The sequence below is a fragment of the Penicillium cataractarum genome (genome assembly GCF_028827025.1).
Source record: "Penicillium cataractarum strain IBT 29864 chromosome Unknown utg000010l, whole genome shotgun sequence".
Classification (NCBI taxonomy): Eukaryota; Fungi; Ascomycota; class Eurotiomycetes; order Eurotiales; family Aspergillaceae; genus Penicillium; species Penicillium cataractarum.
The window spans coordinates 939,733-958,385 of record NW_026622746.1 but is presented as its reverse complement, the minus strand read 5'-3'; the positions used below and the strand labels follow the sequence as shown (position 1 = coordinate 958,385).

General features: G+C 49.7%; 8 protein-coding genes across 8 annotated transcripts; 2 read left to right on the top strand and 6 right to left on the bottom strand.

The window, feature by feature from the left end:
* Positions 1-2,138: 2,138 nt before the first annotated feature.
* Positions 2,139-2,839, bottom strand: N7496_012476 (uncharacterized protein; the record flags this gene model as incomplete). The annotated part of the gene is made up of 2 exons (XM_056705389.1): positions 2,139-2,251; positions 2,452-2,839. The coding sequence occupies 2 exons, from the start codon at positions 2,837-2,839 to the stop codon at positions 2,139-2,141; spliced, it is 501 nt and encodes a 166-aa protein (XP_056549287.1).
* Positions 2,840-3,175: 336 nt separating this feature from the next.
* Positions 3,176-5,231, bottom strand: N7496_012475 (uncharacterized protein; the record flags this gene model as incomplete). The annotated part of the gene is made up of 2 exons (XM_056705388.1): positions 3,176-3,719; positions 3,772-5,231. 2 exons carry the CDS (start codon positions 5,229-5,231, stop codon positions 3,176-3,178), a joined length of 2,004 nt encoding a protein of 667 aa, XP_056549286.1.
* A 929-nt stretch (positions 5,232-6,160) lies between these two features.
* Positions 6,161-7,399, bottom strand: N7496_012474 (DUF3431 domain-containing protein; the record flags this gene model as incomplete). Its single annotated transcript, XM_056705387.1, has 1 exon — positions 6,161-7,399. The coding sequence occupies one exon, from the start codon at positions 7,397-7,399 to the stop codon at positions 6,161-6,163; it is 1,239 nt and encodes a 412-aa protein (XP_056549285.1).
* Positions 7,400-8,997: 1,598 nt separating this feature from the next.
* N7496_012473 (putative mitochondrial carrier protein (Rim2)) lies at positions 8,998-10,170 on the top strand (the record flags this gene model as incomplete). The annotated part of the gene is made up of 3 exons (XM_056705386.1): positions 8,998-9,110; positions 9,192-9,900; positions 9,958-10,170. 3 exons carry the CDS (start codon positions 8,998-9,000, stop codon positions 10,168-10,170), a joined length of 1,035 nt encoding a protein of 344 aa, XP_056549284.1.
* Positions 10,171-10,775: 605 nt separating this feature from the next.
* Positions 10,776-13,317, bottom strand: hrdA (E3 ubiquitin-protein ligase HRD1; the record flags this gene model as incomplete). The annotated part of the gene is made up of 3 exons (XM_056705385.1): positions 10,776-13,031; positions 13,130-13,234; positions 13,294-13,317. The coding sequence occupies 3 exons, from the start codon at positions 13,315-13,317 to the stop codon at positions 10,776-10,778; spliced, it is 2,385 nt and encodes a 794-aa protein (XP_056549283.1).
* Positions 13,318-14,745: 1,428 nt separating this feature from the next.
* On the top strand, positions 14,746-15,924 carry N7496_012471 (Gfo/Idh/MocA family protein; the record flags this gene model as incomplete). Its single annotated transcript, XM_056705384.1, has 2 exons — positions 14,746-14,788; positions 14,861-15,924. 2 exons carry the CDS (start codon positions 14,746-14,748, stop codon positions 15,922-15,924), a joined length of 1,107 nt encoding a protein of 368 aa, XP_056549282.1.
* A 343-nt stretch (positions 15,925-16,267) lies between these two features.
* Positions 16,268-16,860, bottom strand: N7496_012470 (DUF3632 domain-containing protein; the record flags this gene model as incomplete). The annotated part of the gene is made up of 2 exons (XM_056705383.1): positions 16,268-16,455; positions 16,560-16,860. The coding sequence occupies 2 exons, from the start codon at positions 16,858-16,860 to the stop codon at positions 16,268-16,270; spliced, it is 489 nt and encodes a 162-aa protein (XP_056549281.1).
* Positions 16,861-16,878: 18 nt separating this feature from the next.
* N7496_012469 (uncharacterized protein) lies at positions 16,879-17,316 on the bottom strand (the record flags this gene model as incomplete). Its single annotated transcript, XM_056705382.1, has 1 exon — positions 16,879-17,316. The coding sequence occupies one exon, from the start codon at positions 17,314-17,316 to the stop codon at positions 16,879-16,881; it is 438 nt and encodes a 145-aa protein (XP_056549280.1).
* Between the last annotated feature and the right edge of the window lie 1,337 nt (positions 17,317-18,653).

Sequence of the window (18,653 nt, the reverse complement as noted above, 5' to 3'; positions counted from 1 at the left end):
AAACCTTTTCTATCCACTAGATCATCTCAATAGCGGATGCCTCGCTCATTTACTAACGAAGTTGGACTGTTCAAGTCTAACAGAGCTGGGCCCGTCGTAATTCATGTATTGCTTGATATAGTTAGCCGTGGATATATCGACTCGCTGTTGTCATTAGTGCAAAACCAGAGGAAAAAATATGAGAAGAGCGCGCGAGGTGGTTCTCAAATACTGCCTTGATCTGTCCCAAACTCATGAGAATCAGAACCCTGATCCTTTCGTCCAGCATGGCTTGAAGCAGGGTGCTGCTCGCCGATTTGCATGCGGTATTGGTCTTTGGGTGAACTAACGAACAGAAGCCGTTTGCCATATTATTGGTAGTACTAACATTGAACATGATATCATTTTGAAATTTCGCTATATTGAAGGGCTAGTCTGAAATTTGGGAACGATCGGCGCGGGTGATCTGAAGGTGCAGTGTGGTTTCAGCTCGACACGGCTGCTGTGGAGCCTTCTCTCAAGCATTGGCCACTGTTGGTTGCCTCTTGACAAGATTTCTCCTATTGTAATTTGTGCGCTTGTTATAGTATACCAAACAGGAGCCACGAAATGGAAGCTTGACCGTGCCCTTCCCATGTGCAAGCCAGCGGCAGGGCTAGCGAATACCACATAGGACAGCGAGTCGAGAGATAATGCCTCATAACCCTATTGTCCTGGTAAGTGGGCCAAATGAAGCAGGTATACTCATAGGTACACCCACCATAGGACTTCCAGTTAACAAACTGCGTTGCTCGAATTGTGTACCTAATAGTCCGCCTACCTCTTCCTTTTGATAGCCGACTGTCGCGCGACGCTATGGTCCTCCTTCTCACACGGAGCTATAGTTGATCATGAATGTAACCAGGTAATTCACACAAAAAATGCGTATGGCTCGCACTGGGATGATTTATATCTCCACGCGCCAGCCAACCAGCCAAGGGAGGAGTCGCGGTCACACAAGACCGCAGTCGAGTTGTTCTGATATATTTATCCAGTGGCGTATCTCAGTCCTCGAAGTAATATATAGTCGGTTGAGCCTGGCACTGGTAACCAGAGGTTCTGTGACATGGAGTCTGGCAGAGAAGCGGTGGACTCAAACACCTTCCAGTTGTACCAGGCGACAGTATTTACCATTCGGGGGATTCGGTTGCCTTGAATTACTCAGTGCAGCATGTCATTCCTGAGAATAACATTCCGACGTCCCAGCGATTCATTTCGCTTTTCTAATTCGGTCAGTGACGGCCAGTAAAGGTGTCCACGCATGTGGTATTCTGTCTGAGAAGAGAGGCAATATCTCACCATGGGAAGAAGAAAGATATCGTATAATCCGCTGATAACTGAGCAGATTTTGGGGAAATGAATTGGGGAAGGCTGAGAAGCATGGAGACTGCCAGTCAGCGTACTAGAACTTATCAGCATTTATTTTTCTTCTTCCTATTTTTCTCAGTAACAGACAAAGCGAAGAGTCTCTCTTACTGATACTGAGACTGGTATCTTGAGGAAAGACACCCTTATATCAGTGAGGGTGTATTATGGAATAGAGAAAGTCAATAAGGAGCTTGGTGTAAAGAGAATGCTCCCAGAGGGGCGATGCTATATTTAAGTATTCCGTGGCTGCTCAAAGTTTCTCTATCAGTGCGCTTCAAACAATGACAAACATTCTTTGTAGTTGTCGTGACATTCTGGCAATCATGAACAACAATGGCCAGGGTCAACGGGTTCTTCCGCCAAGGGCCGTTGGGAGCTTCATCTTCTCAGTGCCCTAATAAGAACCACCAGATACGAGGGGTTACTCTCGGGCATATACTCAGCACAGCCTTGGTTAAGGGAATATAGACGGTGTCTAATGCTGACTCGACCTGAGGACATCGACACGAGACGCCGAAGCTAGAAAGACGATACGGGGTACAAGGACTACAGTGGTACCATGTAGTATCTTTGATACAATTCTAATCCTCGAGAACCTGATAGTTGAATTTTCATAATGAACGCAGTTGATATCAATGCTGAGAATATTATGTGGATCTACCACACAATTCATCATCACTGAACAACAAGACGTCGATCAAGATCCTGTCATCTTGAAGGCATATGCAGTTGCTGATCAGCAATCGTAGAACTCACTTCTTGGGAAGCTTCCACACGCTAGTGAATGTCTGCTGAACCTGTCCACCACCATTTTGCTTCATCTTCTCATACTCTTCCGCGTCTTTCCGTTTTTGCCTCTCCACACCTATAACACACGTCAGTACCATACACAACAGCAATACACACACCGTAAACAAACAACGTAGAAGCACAACTCACGAAAACTACACTGCCCCCTCTGACTCGGCGACTTCTCCCACACACAATTCGCACAAGCCCCATCAAAAAACACAGGAATGTGAATACACCCCACAAACTGTCCCTTGCCTTGCGCGCACTGCGTACATGGCGGATTGGCCTTGACACCGACAGCCTGAGCGAGCATGGCATGGCGCTTGCGGATTCGCGAATCGAGGAAACTCTTCAGGGTAAACGCTTCTTGGATGTTGATGATGCGGTTGTTGATGGGTTCGCGGAGTGGTGTGAGGAGCATGAGTTCTCGCCATGGGGGGACTCTCACGGTCCATTGGGATTCGCGGAGGAGAGCGACTCGTCTTCCTGGGGGCGTATTGATGGGGTCGATTGGTGGGGCTGGGGTGTTTTGGAGGACGGTGTCGATTTCGGCGAGCATGTCATCTGGGAGGTCTAGCTCGTCGGTTTCGGTGGATGGAGTAGCGGTTTCATCCTCAGGTTGAGGTCGAGGTTGAGACTCGGGTGGATCGTGAGGATCCATTGCGTCAAGATGAGTTTGAGATATGTTTGGGGGATTGTGATTGTTTGTTGTTGAAAAGAAAGGTGTAGAGGGAGGATATGGCGGATGGAGGAGAGAACGTGGATGAGTTGCTTCACTCGAGAGTAAACAACACGAAGGGTAACTACGCGACGGTGGAAAGAGATAAGATGCAAACGTCAAGCATCATACTGAACATAGTCAATTCACTCGCTCAGGGGTTATCATAGCAATAATAAAAGTACACAAGCCGTAGATAATACACAGGTTCCTCGCAACAACAAGATAGAACCTAAGAAACAGAGATAAGATATGAAACACAAAGTAGTAGACCTTTGTCTACTGGGTATTGCCACCTTCGAGTTCAACTAGAATCTTCAAATCACCATCCATCCAGTCCACAGTATCTGCAGACAGGAGAGCGAATGCCCAGTCCTTCTCACTTTGGATCGTGATGAGGCCATCCGGCACCAACGCCTTGACCTTCCAGCTGGATGCGGCAGCCGAGTCTCGAATTTGCTGATCGATACTATCCGACCCCTGGAGAAGAGGAAGACCGGGAATCTGCCCATGGTAGCGGCGGAGAACTGATTCCTTGATGGTGTCGACATTGGGACACTGGCCTGCTTGGAGGTCGAGTCGAGGGAGTACACGCTTGCCATGCTGAAGCACATTGATGCGCAGGTATATCTGAGTATGAGGACTGGCGTGGGAGGAGGTCATGTTTGAAGACATGTGGGCTTTGGGGTTATCGATAGGGACGAAAAGCTGATGAGAATGTGGATCGGCTCCCGCTTGTCCTTGAGGACCCGGATGAGCCCCGTGTCTGGCAGCAATGTTCTCACGGATAATACGCGAGACATCGCGAGTGATACTGCTGGCACTATTGGGAAGTTAGCACATGATACGATTGTGAAAGGGACTATAAAACTTACAACTCGTCACGCGCAGGCGGATTGCGGGTTCCTCCAATCCGCCATGGTAAAGTTGCCGTAGCGTCAGCATGGACGATACGGTTGACGTTCTCGTCCTCGCAGCCAGTCGGGCAATCATAATCGCCGTTGTGGACAACATGATAATGGCTATCTACAGCCGCGACCAATCCACGCCAGTCGGGCTGCTGAAGACCAGAAAGAGACCAGAGATTATCCAGCTCATAGTCCTGATTGTACATATCGTACGATTTGGCCATGTCATTCCAGTCCACCGTATATCCCTCCAATAGCAAGTCAATCAATCCCACATCCATAATCTGGCCAGATTCCATCGGGGCCTGAGAAACCTGTACTGGAGGCGGGGGAGGTGGCGGAGGCATTGACTGGCTTTGGTTGTGCATCTGCTGAAGTTGATGCTCTGGAGAATACCGAGGGCCGTTCAAATCCTGGAAGCTTTCGTTGGTTTTGCGGCGTCGACGCTCTTCTGTGCCTCCTCCCTTCCGTGTTTCAATCGCATATTGGCGTTGTCGTTCGTTGGTCACCATTCGCCGCAAAAGAGGGATGACCAAAGAAATGATCTTCTGCTGGTCGCGGGGCCAAATGTAAGTCCTGGGTCCCATACCCTCGTTCACGACATTCTCCCCGAAGAAACGCTCGCCATTTCCCTCGGAGTCAAGAAATTGTTTAACGCAGTTCCAAAGCCGCAACTTCACCATTTCCGTGTCGCCTTTGCCTCGCTGGCCCACGCAGTCACGCCGCTCGGGGTAATCGTCGTCAAGCATGAATCCTTTAGCCGCAGCTTGGAGATGCAAGAAGTTCTCGGGTGAAAGTTCAAGAGAAGAAAATAGCTTCGACATTGGAGGACGTGTGTATTTCTTGTTGCTTGATGGTTGGCGGAACAGCGCTGCAGCGGAATGGACTCCAACTGCGCGCGCTTCGGAAAGCGACTGTGGCGGGACGGGACGAATATCGATGTTGTCACCAGCATAGGCATGCTGACCTTGCTGAGATTGTTGGGAAAGCTGGTGCTGCGCTCCAGAGAGGCCAGCTCCAGCCAACGCGGGATCGAGGTTATCATCATTCCTCTTCCGTTTCTTTGAAACGGTCCGAGAGAGTCCAGATCCCTGGGTGTGGTCATTTTGTACTCGCAGGTGTCTGCCACCTCCCATCCCCGTGCCGAAGTTCGTATCACCGAACCCATCGTCTCCAAGATGCATGTCTGCACTATATCCATCTAATTGGTGATGGCCCGCTACTCCGGCAGCAGTCGCGACGGCCGCAGCCCATTGAGGAGAGACATCTTGGCCAGCAGCAGCGGTCGCCGCTTCCACCAAGCCAGCAAGCTGGTTGTCACTCGGAGTGTAGCCGCTGTTCGGGTCAATTTGGACGTTCGAGTTTGATTGTGAGGCGATGTCCGCGGAGGAGGGAGGGTGGTGGTTGTTCGTGTTCGAGGACGACATAGTTATTGGTGGGGCGTGAGGTGCTATGGGACGGTTACACTTTCGGCGCAATGAGACCTGACAGCTGAAAAATCGCGTCGATGAAGCGCCTTAGTTGCACGGCAAGTCGACAGGATTATTCGTGTGAATCAAAGGCCGTAGAAAAGTCTGGTGTGGTCTGAACAACAAGATGCGGTAGTATATTGAGAGCCAAGAGCTCCGCGATGAGAGGCGATGGGTGCAAGGTGATCGCGAACGCGTCCGAGTCGCGAGCTGGAGGGGAGAATTTCCGGGGGAAACCTCACAGCAACGCGCCCCGCGAGGGGAAGGAGAAGCGCCGAATATTTGAGAAGATCGAAGCTATTAACGAAAGCTCTTGAGCTTCCGACTGATAAGCAGCAACGCGACGGGGCGATTGATGATGATGTTTGCGTGGTTTGAAGGAAGGACAGACAGTGCAAACCTTGCAGTCTAGTCACGTGATGGCCCACTCTTCGATGCTACTGCAACATTCCCGATTATCAAGAAGTAGATAAACATCCATCTTTAATTACGCTGTAGAGGCCTAGTGTTTGACAAAAGGGGGCATTCGGAATCATGTAAGACTCGGTTGTAAATGAGCTAGTCACTCTAGAAAAACATGGTCTATTATTTCCATCAACGTCGCTAGAAAAGCCCTCAAAAGCCAGCAGGTATAAATGTACAGGAAATCAGAATTGCAGTTCACGCTCGAGAAGATCGCCGAAATACCCAATCATTCGTCTGAAAAAGATCAAATCAGGGTATATCACCACTATTTCAAACGAATCGAGAGCAGATTTTCAAAAACATGACATCGACAATGCCGGTAGATGGGTAATATCGAAGATAGATTGCAAATCCAACAGAACGCTCTCAGACCTCGGCCTGCGTTGAACAGAGAGTGATTGAAGGACATATTCTTCCGGTGTCTAGAAGCCTTCACCCTCCTTCCAATGACGACCAGCCTCCAAAGCACGGTATTTAGGGTTCTTGCCACGCTCAATCGCAGCCTGAAGAGTGTCCGCGACCTGCGTATCCTTTGCAATGACCTCCTTCTCAATCTCGGATTGTTGGCCAAGAGCGGGAAGATCTAGGTCCATGGTTTCGTCGAATTCTCCCGCAGCCTGTGCCAACCTGAGGTCTTCGGCCAAGTAGATCCAATCATCGAGTCGTTGCTGCAGATCCTTTCGTTCGGCATCCATGTCGCGCCATTTTTGGTATTCTTCTGGGCCACCGAAGCAGAACCCGTACCCATCGCAGAGACAGACACTCTCTTCCACGCAGACAACGGGCTGGCCCGTGAAGACGTATTGCCATAGGTATTCCCAAATGCGACCCGCGATATAATCGCTCAGATCCGTCTGCAGCAGCCAGTCACGGTAGAAAATGAACCGTGCGCGGGGAATCGTACGAATGCGTTCCCGAGATAGGGCGAATTGCGCGCAGCATGGTTGTGAGAGAACCGATGGAACGGGCTGGTCTGGGAAGAGTTCTCCCCAGGCCCGAGCGAGCATGACCTCCTCTTGCTTGGTCTCGTCTTCTTCCACGGCGCCGGGGTGCATCCACGCAGGACACCCAGGACCGAACGCGCAACGCGTATTCATGTACCCTTCTCGAATGACCCGCTCCATGCTCAGTCGCCGGAGAATCTCTGCGGAGTCGCCACCAAAGAGCTCCTCGTTATGCCAGGCATTCTGATGCGAGTGCATGAATACCGCAACGTCGGGTAGCTCCTCGTAGAAGTCGATGATGAACGACAAGTATACCATCACCTCATGCCCCTTGTTCTTCGGTGGGTGTAGGGGCGCTTTCGGGTCATCCGCAACATAAATAGCAGTGCCCCAATCGGGCAACTCCTTTTCGATCCAGCTTGTGTCCTCTTTCTTGGTCCGGGGCACTACCAACATCTTCGTGTATGTCGAGCCGGGAGGCTTGGGAATGCCAGGGACGAAGTTCGGCTGAGGGGCATATAGGTTTTTACTGCCATGGCTGGTGAAGTTGAAGGCGCCTGTCCAGTTGTGCGCTGGTGAATCGGAGCCGTAGTATTCCCCCAGGCCCACGGCCTGTGAATAGTTACTCCATGGTCGTGATAGCTGGCGGGCTGTGAAGAAGAGGATGCAGGAGAAGCTGAAGCCGAGGAAGAGGACCGCGCGCCGTGAGAGAATCATGGAAAGAGGTAGGTAGGACAGGGATAATTATATGCGGCGAATTGATCTGTCGCACAAGATGGGAGTTAGCCTCAATCATTGTCAAGCAACATTCTCTGTATCACTGCGCGTATCACAAGATGGCGATGCGATCAAACTTCTGTGGACGTACTCAAGACTCGAAAAAACACATTGCACCTGAACCATGCGGATCAAATTGGTCTCAGGAGAGGAATTGATGACCGAGGTAGATAGAAAGGGAATAAGCTGTTGCAATTGCAGTTGCTGACACCGAATGACAGGGATCTCAGCGAGTCGAGGAGAGAAAAGAAGTTGGTTCTCCGTCGAGGGTCTAGATTGGGGCTTGTCCGTATCTAATATTTGACGTGCCAGTAACTCAAAAGGCCCATCGCGGGGCGCCGTGGGCGAATGAAGGGCTGAAACCCGGGCAAAGGTGGAGACTGTAGTGGTCCTGGGATTGCGCACCGGGCGAAGATGACGACAACAGCGGGACAAGAATTGTGGCTTACTGCATCAGCAGAAGTAGTCTGCAAAAAAGGAGCGATTAGGGATAAGAAAGTAAAATATTGGGGGCCCACGGAAGACCGGGAATGGGCCATTGCGAGAGATATTTACATATATGCGGAGAACAGACGGAGGACCGTTCTGCACTTCGTAAATGGTGAAACTGACTGGCCACTGCAGATCCCTTGAAGTCGCAAATGAAAGTTCGTCCTGCGGAAGATCACCCCTGAATATCCACTTGATTGGAATCTGCCACGTTGGGGGAAGAGCTTGGCTATTCAATTGAGGAACATATAATATTCAATAACTTTACAATGTCTACTTTGGTCTATAACATCAGAACCGTTTCGAGGTGCTAGGTTAATATGGAAAGATGGGGTACAATGGAAGGAGTTGGTGGATGGCGATAGGCTAATCTAGCTGCGGGTTCCATTGAGTCTATTGAAGATATATAGTGGCCTAGTTTCGAGATGGACTTCCCTCGATATTCGTATTGTACTCTGGATCATCAAGCTACCTATTACCATTTACGACGCGGTAGGAACCTTATCGTATACAAATAGTCCCTTGGGGCATCGGAAATCGGAAGTGCAAACAAGCTTAAACGTAATGATGATCAGGTGATTTCCACGACGAGAATATATTCCATTATTCCTTGAATGGTCTGCTGACGATAATTGGGGCATCTGCATCAAAACCTGCCTATTGTATACCAAGGAGAACTGGAAATACATTCAAAGACAAAGGGATAAAACTGACCAACCAGGGTATGCCATTCATCAGGGGCATTATATAGTTGCGGGCATACTCGACATATTTCATGACACAGTTCTCACCAAATCGAGAGGTCAACTTTACCGTGTATTCCGCTTGCCTAAAACATACCTACCATAAATCTTCCAATAGCCAAGAAAAAAACGAAAATGACCAGTCTCTTAGTCTCTCGACAGGGTGGCAAGAGTGGCGCCTATCAGAGACCCAGCATTTGTTATCTCACGTGACACCGCGAAAACTTGCGGCGAGTCTCCCCAGAAGGGAAATTTCCCAAGTCCGCATCTTTTGTCTTCTTCCTTCTCCAGAAATGCGCTGTCACGATGCAGAGCCCCAAGATTCACGGTCGACCCGCTGAGGATGCTACTCCCCTCAAGACCTCTTATGCCACAACAAAGAAGTCCCACGACCCCTGGGTTCATTTGTTAGCCGGCGCGTAAGTATTTTTTTTGGTTGTCCCCGGACAATCGCCATAAGCCATCGGAGGATCTACACTAACACATGGATGATTGTATAGGAGCGGTGGTTTCGCAACTGCTATCGCCACATCTCCCCTCGATGTCCTGAGGACACGTCTTCAATCAGATTTCTACCAACGTCCTACTCCCTCTTCCGCAACCTCCGCCGTGGGCGCTATCCCCAAACACACGAGCCACAAGACCGCCCGAATCATCAGCAATATCTACCGAGCAGAAGGATGGCGAGCATTCTTCCGCGGTCTCGGCCCTAGCCTTGCTGGTGTGGTCCCGGCGACTGCTATTAAATTCTATGTTTATGGAAACTGCAAGCGGATCGGTGCCCAACTGTTAGGAACGGGCGAAGACTCAACTCTCGTACACGCGCAGGCCGCCATTTCCGCGGGAATCGCGACGGCGACAGCCACGAATCCGATCTGGTTGGTCAAGACACGACTGCAATTAGATAAGGCCCAAGCAGCCACCGGAGCCCGCCGGTACAAGAACAGTCTGGATTGTGTCCGCCAGGTGCTTCGCCAGGAAGGCATCAGCGGCTTGTACAAGGGACTTAGCGCGAGTTATCTGGGCTCTTTGGAGACCGCGCTTCATTTGGTTCTTTACGAACGGATAAAGACTACTTTGCATAACTCGCTTGGCTCGCCGGATGGCAAGGATACCGCTACGCAGAAGGAAATCACGAGCTGGCTCAGCACAACCGGTGCGGCGGGATCCGCTAAGTTTGCTGCTGCCCTTATCGCTTATCCTCACGAGGTACGAAGTTACCCCCCGAAAAGACTCTGGAAATTGTACTGACTGAGTATTGAACAGGTCATCCGAACACGACTCCGCCAAGCACCCATGGAGAACGGCGTCCCCAAATACACCGGCTTGGTGCAGTGCTTCCGACTCATCGCCAAGGAAGAGGGCATGGCCGGTCTCTACGGAGGCCTGATGCCGCACATGGTCCGCTCCATTCCCTCGGCCATCATCACCCTGGGCGTCTACGAGTTCGTTCTGCGATTCATCGGCACATCGGCATAAACAAAATCACCATCACAACAATAAGTGCAATTCGCACACTGTACAATATCATCTCGAATCGGCCTCCCCGTATCCAGCCTTTGCTAGACGAGGCGCCGTCGTGACCTAATTGCATGTATTCTTACCTGGGCGTTGGGGGACTGGATCTTTTGAGGCTGTGCATAGAATCTCCTTTCCGAGGAATGTACCATACATTACAACACATCGCTTGTCATTATCATCAATCAAGATAGATTGGATTACTGGAGTTCTGTTCTTTGTTGTCAAATGCAGTATCTATTGGGTTGGGAAGGACACTGAAATCTTCTCGCTTATTGGCATAACATCCCGAATTCATTGATTGTACCATTGCATGTATGATTTGTACACAATTACATGACAACCATGCGAATGATCGCTCTAAAGGAACAACCTTAGAAACAGTGCCCGGAAGACACGCATATATCGAAGTAGAAAGGACTGAAAAAACCCGGGTATGAAATTTTGCTCAGAAACGCCATGCAACGCTTGTTCAAGGTAAAGGGGTGGAAATACGCAAGTGGCCAGTCTGGGCTCAGCGTAATAGAAAGAAAAGTACATGAGGGGGGCTATCCGCGTCAGTCCAATCAAGGCGTCTCTTCATCGGCTGCCTCTTCCACAGTGGCTGCTCGACTCTTGCCCTTGGATGTGGATTCGGCGTATGAGGAGTCGATATCAGTATCTGCTTTGCTCGTTTGGCCGGTGCTGCCCCAGGCGGGAGGGATCACGGAGGGACCAGCCTCTGGAACTTGCTCGGATTGCACATCTGTCCACTCTTGGGATGGGGAGTCTGCCCTGTGCTCGGCTGATGAGGACGCGCTAGGCACGGACCAGTTTGGGATTGCGTTTCCTGTGTCGGCCGTTCCGGTACTTGGGGCACTGATCTCGGTTTCCTCATTGTACCTGTCCGCGGCAGTGGCGGCTGGGACGGTCTCTGAAGCCGGAGCTTCAATATCTTGACTCTCCAATGCATTTAATGAAGTAGATTGCAGTGGCACAGAGGTGGTGGGTGTTGGGTTACTGTCCTGTGCCAGGTTCCCACTACCTAGCTCCGTAGAATGAAGGGGAAGAAGAGTCCAACCAGGTGGAAGAGTAAGTCCTTCTGGAAGACGAGAGTCTCCAGCAGCCAAGGGTGTGGCCCCCGGGTTAGAGACAAATTGGCGACGCGATGTAATGGTTGACGTGCCGGTTGGCAGAGTTGTCGTCGGCGTCGGAGAGGTGAGTGTCTGAGCTTGAGGGTTGGCATGCAGACGAAGCCGATCTAGCTCCATCTGGAGTTGGGTCACACGGCGCAACTGCTCTGCTGCAGCACGCAGAGAGCTGATCTCTTGCGCGATTTGCTGCTCAATTTGCTGTAATTGGGCGTGAATATCTGCGGAGCTGGAGCCTCCTGTGTTCGGCGCATGTTGGACGGTAGTTGGAGCTTGTGGACGGCGACCGAAACCAAGTCCGAAGCCGATTTGTCGCGCGCCAGGTGGATTGGCATTTGCGGGAGGCTGCAATGGAGCATTGCCTTGATGAATTTGCTGATGAAGGTTGTGGAATAGGTCGCCACGAACGGCGCCAAAGCCAATACGGAATGGACCGAATTGATATACTCGAGCTCGGGGTAGCTCTCCTTGGGCACCCGGCTGACCAGGCATTTGATTTCCACCCACGCCGTTCGGTTGAGCGGCTCCTCCGACATTTCCGGGCAGATTGTTGGCATCGGCAGCGGCTCCTTGAAGGCGCTGCGGCGCAACGACTGGGCGTCGACAAGTGGGACAGTTCTGTTGTCTCTCGAGCCAGCTGCGAAGGCAAGCGAAGTGGAGGATATGACCACACGGGAGCTTCTTCGGACGCAGACGGTCGGGCACACGTGGTGCGGCTGCGGCTGGCTGCGGAGCAGCCTCTCCTTCAGCAACTACAGGAGGCTGGGTGGAAGTCATTTCCTCTCGACAGATGATACAGACATCTTCGCGTGCAACCTCCTCGGCAGTAGCGTCGGGATATCGGTCATTCATGTCTCTGGTCGCGTTCCGATACCGGAGGAAGTCCATGATACGACGGCCAAAAGATCGCATCGTAACGACGACATCGCGTAGGATGTGAATCGGCAAACCGAAGAAACGGAGGAGAATGGCAAAGAAAACCAAGTACACGACGAGCTTCAGGAAGTCTGTGAGTAGGTCAAGGTAGAACACCCATCGACCCTTCTCCTCCCATCCAGGAACGTCGATCTCCAACTCGTTGACGTCGTTCTCATCGGGAAGATCGGTTGGAGGGGAGCTTGCCCCGGCACGTGCGTGTTCCCGAATGGCTTCGATACGAGCGACTCGAATCTCAGCTCGGCGTTCCTCCATCTTCGCCTTGACCTGCTGGTGGGTGATATAGATCTCCGTCAAGGCGATGCTGTATCGAAGGGTTGTCGAAGTTGATAGGATGGTCAAGATTGCGAACTCAAATCCAAACATGATCATCATATCTGCTCGCGCCTCTTCAATGACGACGTTGACACAGTATCGTAGCATCGAGGCATTGAAGAGGACCGACAACACTAGCGATAGTGCCAATCGGATATGGAAGAGGCGTGGATTTGCCGGGGGTTGTTGTTCCAGATACTCCACTCGTCCTTCACCAATCCATCCCCAGACTTTCCCGACTAGAAGTAAAACGAACATGACCAGAAACCAGCCCCCGAGCTCGCCTCGGAATATGGTCATGGCGAGACATGTTTCCGTGACCGCAAACCATGCCCGCTCGTAAAGTTGTTCAGTCTCGATAGGCCGAAGGGGTCCGTAAAGGAGTCGTTGTAGCCAGAAGAGGATGAAACCGGTCGCAAGGAGGCATAAGTTCGTTAGGATCTGGATAGTCGCAAGGCGCACGGGGTCAGTATGATCTGAGTGGGGAAATGATATCCTAGGGCCAAGAGTATGGGCGGCAGAGGACTAAATGACCATACCATAAGATTCGCACTACTTTGCGATAGATATACACAAGCTGAGTAGAAGTTTGCTCTCTGGTGTAGCGCTTTCAAGAACACACCGGTGGCCAAGGCCAGGGAGGCCTAACGAGAGTCAGCGGCGATCGCAAGAGTAAAGGATCGCGCTCGGCAGGAACACTTACCCCAGCGTACGCGGCCAGTCTCATGGCGATTGAAGTGAGACCTGCGAGTTGATGATCATGAGAGGAGGAAAGGGCGGGTTTAACCTCTCACGGTGCATTCGGGAGACGTGGAGTATACCTCAATCTGGACAGCTTTCCAGAATAACGCCCGCCTCCGCATATTACGTCAGCCCCAACTATGCCGGGCACGTGCCTTTGTCTATAGTTCTTGCTGTACGGGTATCCAGAGCTCATGATCAAAATGTAATTAACATTTAAAAATTTGAGAGACAAAGAATAAGTCAACGCGTAGTAAGCCGTGGAACCTTACCTAGTCTGTAGTGGTGGTCTACTTGGCTTTTAACCTATCGAGGTATCCCGTTTACTCGTATGGTCTATTCCCCCGAGCGCACCGGATATCTCTGACGAACGGAATCACTAAAAGTTAATGGTGGGCCGAAATTTTTGGCATGGTCACTTGCGCTACACCTGGTTCTGAAAACAAATATGATGAAGTCGGAAGTGTTAAGTATTGTGAATAGGGCAAACCATGATATAGAGGCACTACCGGAGTCAATCTGGCCTTGTGTCTCACTCCCAGTTGAGCCAGCTACGGAGCACAGGCTCTATCCTGATCATTGGGATCTTGAGTATAAATGATCTTTTTCGAGGTGCATAGTGCTGTGACTTCTTGAAGCCTTATCCTACCACTTGCAATCATTGGTCTCTCTCTTTACAGGCACAGGCAACTTTGGGGGCACAGGCAACTTTGGGGATGATTGGGAATTAGTTGGGAATCAAGACTGGCACTTTCGTTTGCATTTTCAACAGTTTTGTACACTATCTGAAAGAGAGGTTTCTTACTATGTGCCGGTTAAGTTGCCCTATATTGTGATGCGAATATAAACGCTTAGAACAGAACTTTCGAAAATTCGTGTCTATAACTAGACGGGTAAGAGTCTCATAGCAAGTTACAAACGTAATTAACTCTACTGAGATGGTTATTTATTACTCAACTAAAGCTTCAGCACGGTTCAACTCAAACCATACAGACGAGTATAAGATATCAGCGTCGGGTTTTGTGTCAAGTCCCGCGCGTCAGGCAGGATGAGTCAATAGGTCCCTGTCCCTTACCTGTCTGAGCATCGAATTCCGCGCTTACAAGGAAAGTGTCGATCACATGAGCCAATAAGAAGAATTAAACAGAGCTTGTAATCGAGGTGGGGATCTGCTGCATTGTCTCATGGCTGCTATAGGTTCTGCGGATTTCAAAACCCGAAGTGTGGGGATATCGGTAATCAGAGCGATCCCCGCAACTGAAGAGCTCCCGATGGAGAGAAAGTGTATAAATGATACACCGTGGCAGCCACTTTAGCTCGAAAAAAACGATAGAATCTATACTGAATATCAGAATATCGAAATTGCTTGCGAATTACCGAAATAACTTATTCCTAAGCTAATTGAATATTCACGATGACGATAACTGAATTACCGGCCATCCGATGGGGCATTATTGGTGAGTAGTTTGAGAAGACCAGATTGACTAGAAAACAACTTGATGTCAGAATAGAGCTAATGATATCTCAAGCTACTGGCATGATCTCATCATGGTTTGTTGAGGACCTCGTCTTAGAATGGGAAGAGGTGAAGGTGAAACACATCATCCAAGCCATCGGGTCTTCGAGTCTCCAGAAAGGCCAGGATTTCGCCGCAAAGTACTGCCCCAAACAAAGCCCTCAAATCTATGATAGCTACGCAGAGGTTTATAAGGACGACGACGTGGACATTGTGTACATTGGCACCCCACACGGGTATCACTATCGCGACTGCATGGAAGCCATCGCCGCTGGCAAGAATGTTTTGTGCGAGAAGTCTTTCACCCTCAACGCAAAACAGGCAAGAGAGATCTTTGAAACTGCACGGGCGAAAAATGTTTATGTTGCAGAAGCAATGTGGCTGCGTCATCGACCTCTATACATTGAGCTGAAGCGGCTACTGCACGAGGAAAAGGTCATTGGGGATGTATTCCGGGCAAACTGTGACTTTGCATCGGATATTGGTCTCACAAATCTACCAGATACATCTAGGTATCGTGACATCAGCCTCGGTGCAGGATCACTGCTCGACATTGGTGTTTATTCTTTGACCTGGATGATGCTTGCGCTGAATGATCGCCCAGCTGGTCAAGGGGAGAAGCCCAACATCATAGCTGCTCAAACTCACGAAGATGGCATTGAAGTGACGACTAGTGCTATTTTGCAATATCCCTCGACACACCGACAGGGCATCGTGACGACTACCAACAAAGCTTCTGGTCCCCCTGGCGAGATTTTTGCGATCATACACGGCACTGAAGGATTTGTTGAAGTTGAAGGGCGGGCACCTTCGATCCCGGAGTCCTTCACTGTGTATCCCAAGCAGAAAAGGGGAGCTGCAGATAGATGTTTCTTCAAGAGAGAGAATTGGCAAGGTCAACGGCACGAATATGGCCCCGTTGGACGTGGCTTTGTGTACGAGGCCCAGAATACGGCCTTGGATGTTCTTGCAGGCCGGAAGGAGAGCAGTATCATGCCGTGGGCTGAGACAATCTACATCATGGAAATCATGGATGAGATTCGGCGACAGGGCAAGACAATTTACCCAGGAGAGTGATATGGCAGCGTATAGCGAATAGTTGAATACGTTTTTATGCTTATTTAATCCTTACATTCTGTCGAGAGCAAAAATTCAACCGAGTAGAGGCATAATTTAAGGGTATGTGGACAGACCTATTATGGACGTAGAATCTAGATGTAAGAGGTATTCAATTTTGTCAATACTTCATTCTAGAAGACAGACCAGATATAAGTTTGGTAAAAAGACTAACAGTACTAACAGTAAGGATCAGAGAGAATGACATTCAAGTTGAAGACTCAAGGGGCGGAGAAACAAAGAGAGAAAGGAAAAATGTCCACATGGCTTTTTCCAGTTTTTCTTGAAAACTTCATCCCAGTCATTATGACTCTGGCTCTTCAACATGTGCAAGGGGCTTTAGGCACGAAAGTTGCTTGTCCTGATGCAGGGCATTGCCACCATTCTTGTAAGCCCCGAGGACCTCAGAATTCCTTTGCTTGATTGTGTTGATAATATACTGGATGCCATCAGCAGCAAGCTCCTCCAGGGCTTTTTCATGGCCTCCTTGGCCTTTTCTTGGATTTCATGAAGTCTCTTCAACCAGAACATGTATCTCCATGGCGAGAATCCAGCAGGAGATTGCTGTCCGAGCTCCGATTCGAGGAACTACTCACCACCCTTGCTGATGTGGCTAGGGCAGTCGTTCCAATACGCTTCTGACAGCAAAAGGAGGTTGTGGTTTGCTATTTTCAGCCAAGCAACAGCGGCTGGTGACAGATGAAAGACCTCAAGCTGCTTAGTACCTCTGTTGAGGTCTTCCTGATCTGACTCTTCCCCAGTGCGAAGTTCTCGAGGGGTTTCAAAGAGAGTACGAAAGATCAGAAGAGAAACTTGACACAGCCTGTCCTTAGCGACACGAGTGGATGCAAGTTTGGCTAGAAATATTGTAAATTTGAGACGGTGTGTACCCGACATAGAAGCACCGTGATTGATCTAGAAATTGGTCATATCGCCAACCAAGAACGGGAGATCGTTCCACAGTGTACCGTCGACGGTTCTTGCGATGTCAATGCCATTGACTCCGTGTGCAAGTCTAGTCAGCGGTCCCATTCCTTGAATGCGAAGGATATCGAGGACTATTCCCTCATCTTCATGTGATTCAGGGGAGATGTTTCGTGCGAGCTCGTAGTACATATACCACAGGGAATGAATGTGGCCTTCAAGGGAGTCGACGCTGTCTCCAATATCGCAGTATCGACTGGTGACGACCCAGGTTCGGTTACTGAATGCTATGTCTCGAACCTCTTTGAAATCGCCCCGAACGACAGACTGGCGTGTATCTTCCTGATCTCTACGAGCGTGGTCGATTGTTCCGGTAGATAGTGTGTCTCTAGGCACAGAGCTCAGCAGATAATCACGTAGGTGGTCCATTGCAGGAAGCTACAATGTTGAATAATAATTCAGTCGTTGTTCATGCAAGAAAAAGAAGATAGCGGGGAAGTGCAGGAGTTATTATAGGGGAACCAGACACTTATAACGTTGTAGGGGTCAACTTAAACAAGGCACTGAGAGATCTCTCTCCATGGGCGGAGACTATACTTGACCTCTGCTAGGCAACAACGTAGGTTCTGACCGGCTGGTAGCCCAATACTTGAGTTTAGACATATGTATACGCGAAAGCCTGAACTATTTTCTTTGTTGGTTGTCGATCAGCCGTTAGCCAAGACCGAAGTGCATGTCGATCATACAGCCATCCAGCAGGTACTACGTGGCAGGGCACAACCCCTGCGAACTGTTCATCGAATTGCCTCCGTACATTAGCATTACTTAAGTGTTACATTCAAAGTGATCGACTGAATGCTCGGTTTGAGAGCTGCTCTGGATCCTTATGGGGGCTAGGATTAGTTGCTTTGTTATAAAAACCTCTCTATCCGTCGTGGACAATAAATTTAAACTGAAGTGTAAGGGCCGTAAGACAACTCCAAATTAGGCTCAACTTAGTGCTGTTTTTGGTATTTTCAACACTTAAATGGGGCGAGTGTACAAGAAACTAGTTAACTACGAGTCCACAATATATGTGACTAAGTCAGCTCTCTCGCCGGTGCTATTTTGTCACTAGGTCTTGTCCTGTGCCTCCTATTCGGAGGTGCCATTGCAAGTAATGGGAGCTGGCGCTGGACATTTCGGTGCAAGTATGTACGCAAAATTCTTGAGTTGGCTTGCTCTAATCATTGGCGTAGTGTTCCTGCGGGCGGTGTTGCCCTGGCTCTGATATTATTCGCTATGCCAGCCCATTTCCCACATCAATCGGAAGGGTCAATTGACCAGTCAACATCCCCCCAAACGTGGGTAACGATTAAAATGTTTCTCCGAAATTAGACCTTTGTGGAGCCTTTCTCCTTCTCACGGCTTGTTCGTTTATAATTGCTGCTCTGCAGGTGTGTAATTTTGAATACCCATGGTCTTCTGGAATGGTTATCAGTTTTTTTGTCATCTCAGGAATCTCCTGTGCCGCCTTTGTCTGGTGGGAGTAGTGTATATATCGACATGACTCTAAAATCATCACAGTCTTTCCATGGCGACTGACATTAAACCGAGTTTTCATGGGTGACGTTTGTACGTATCCCCTTTCGTTCAGGTCCAATAACACCCCACTGATGAACTAACCTCAGAGGGCTCTTCACAACTGGTCTACCTTTGACAGTGTGTGTCATCAACCTCCCACAACGATCTCAAATTGTCAACGAAAGCTCCCCAATCGGTGCTGG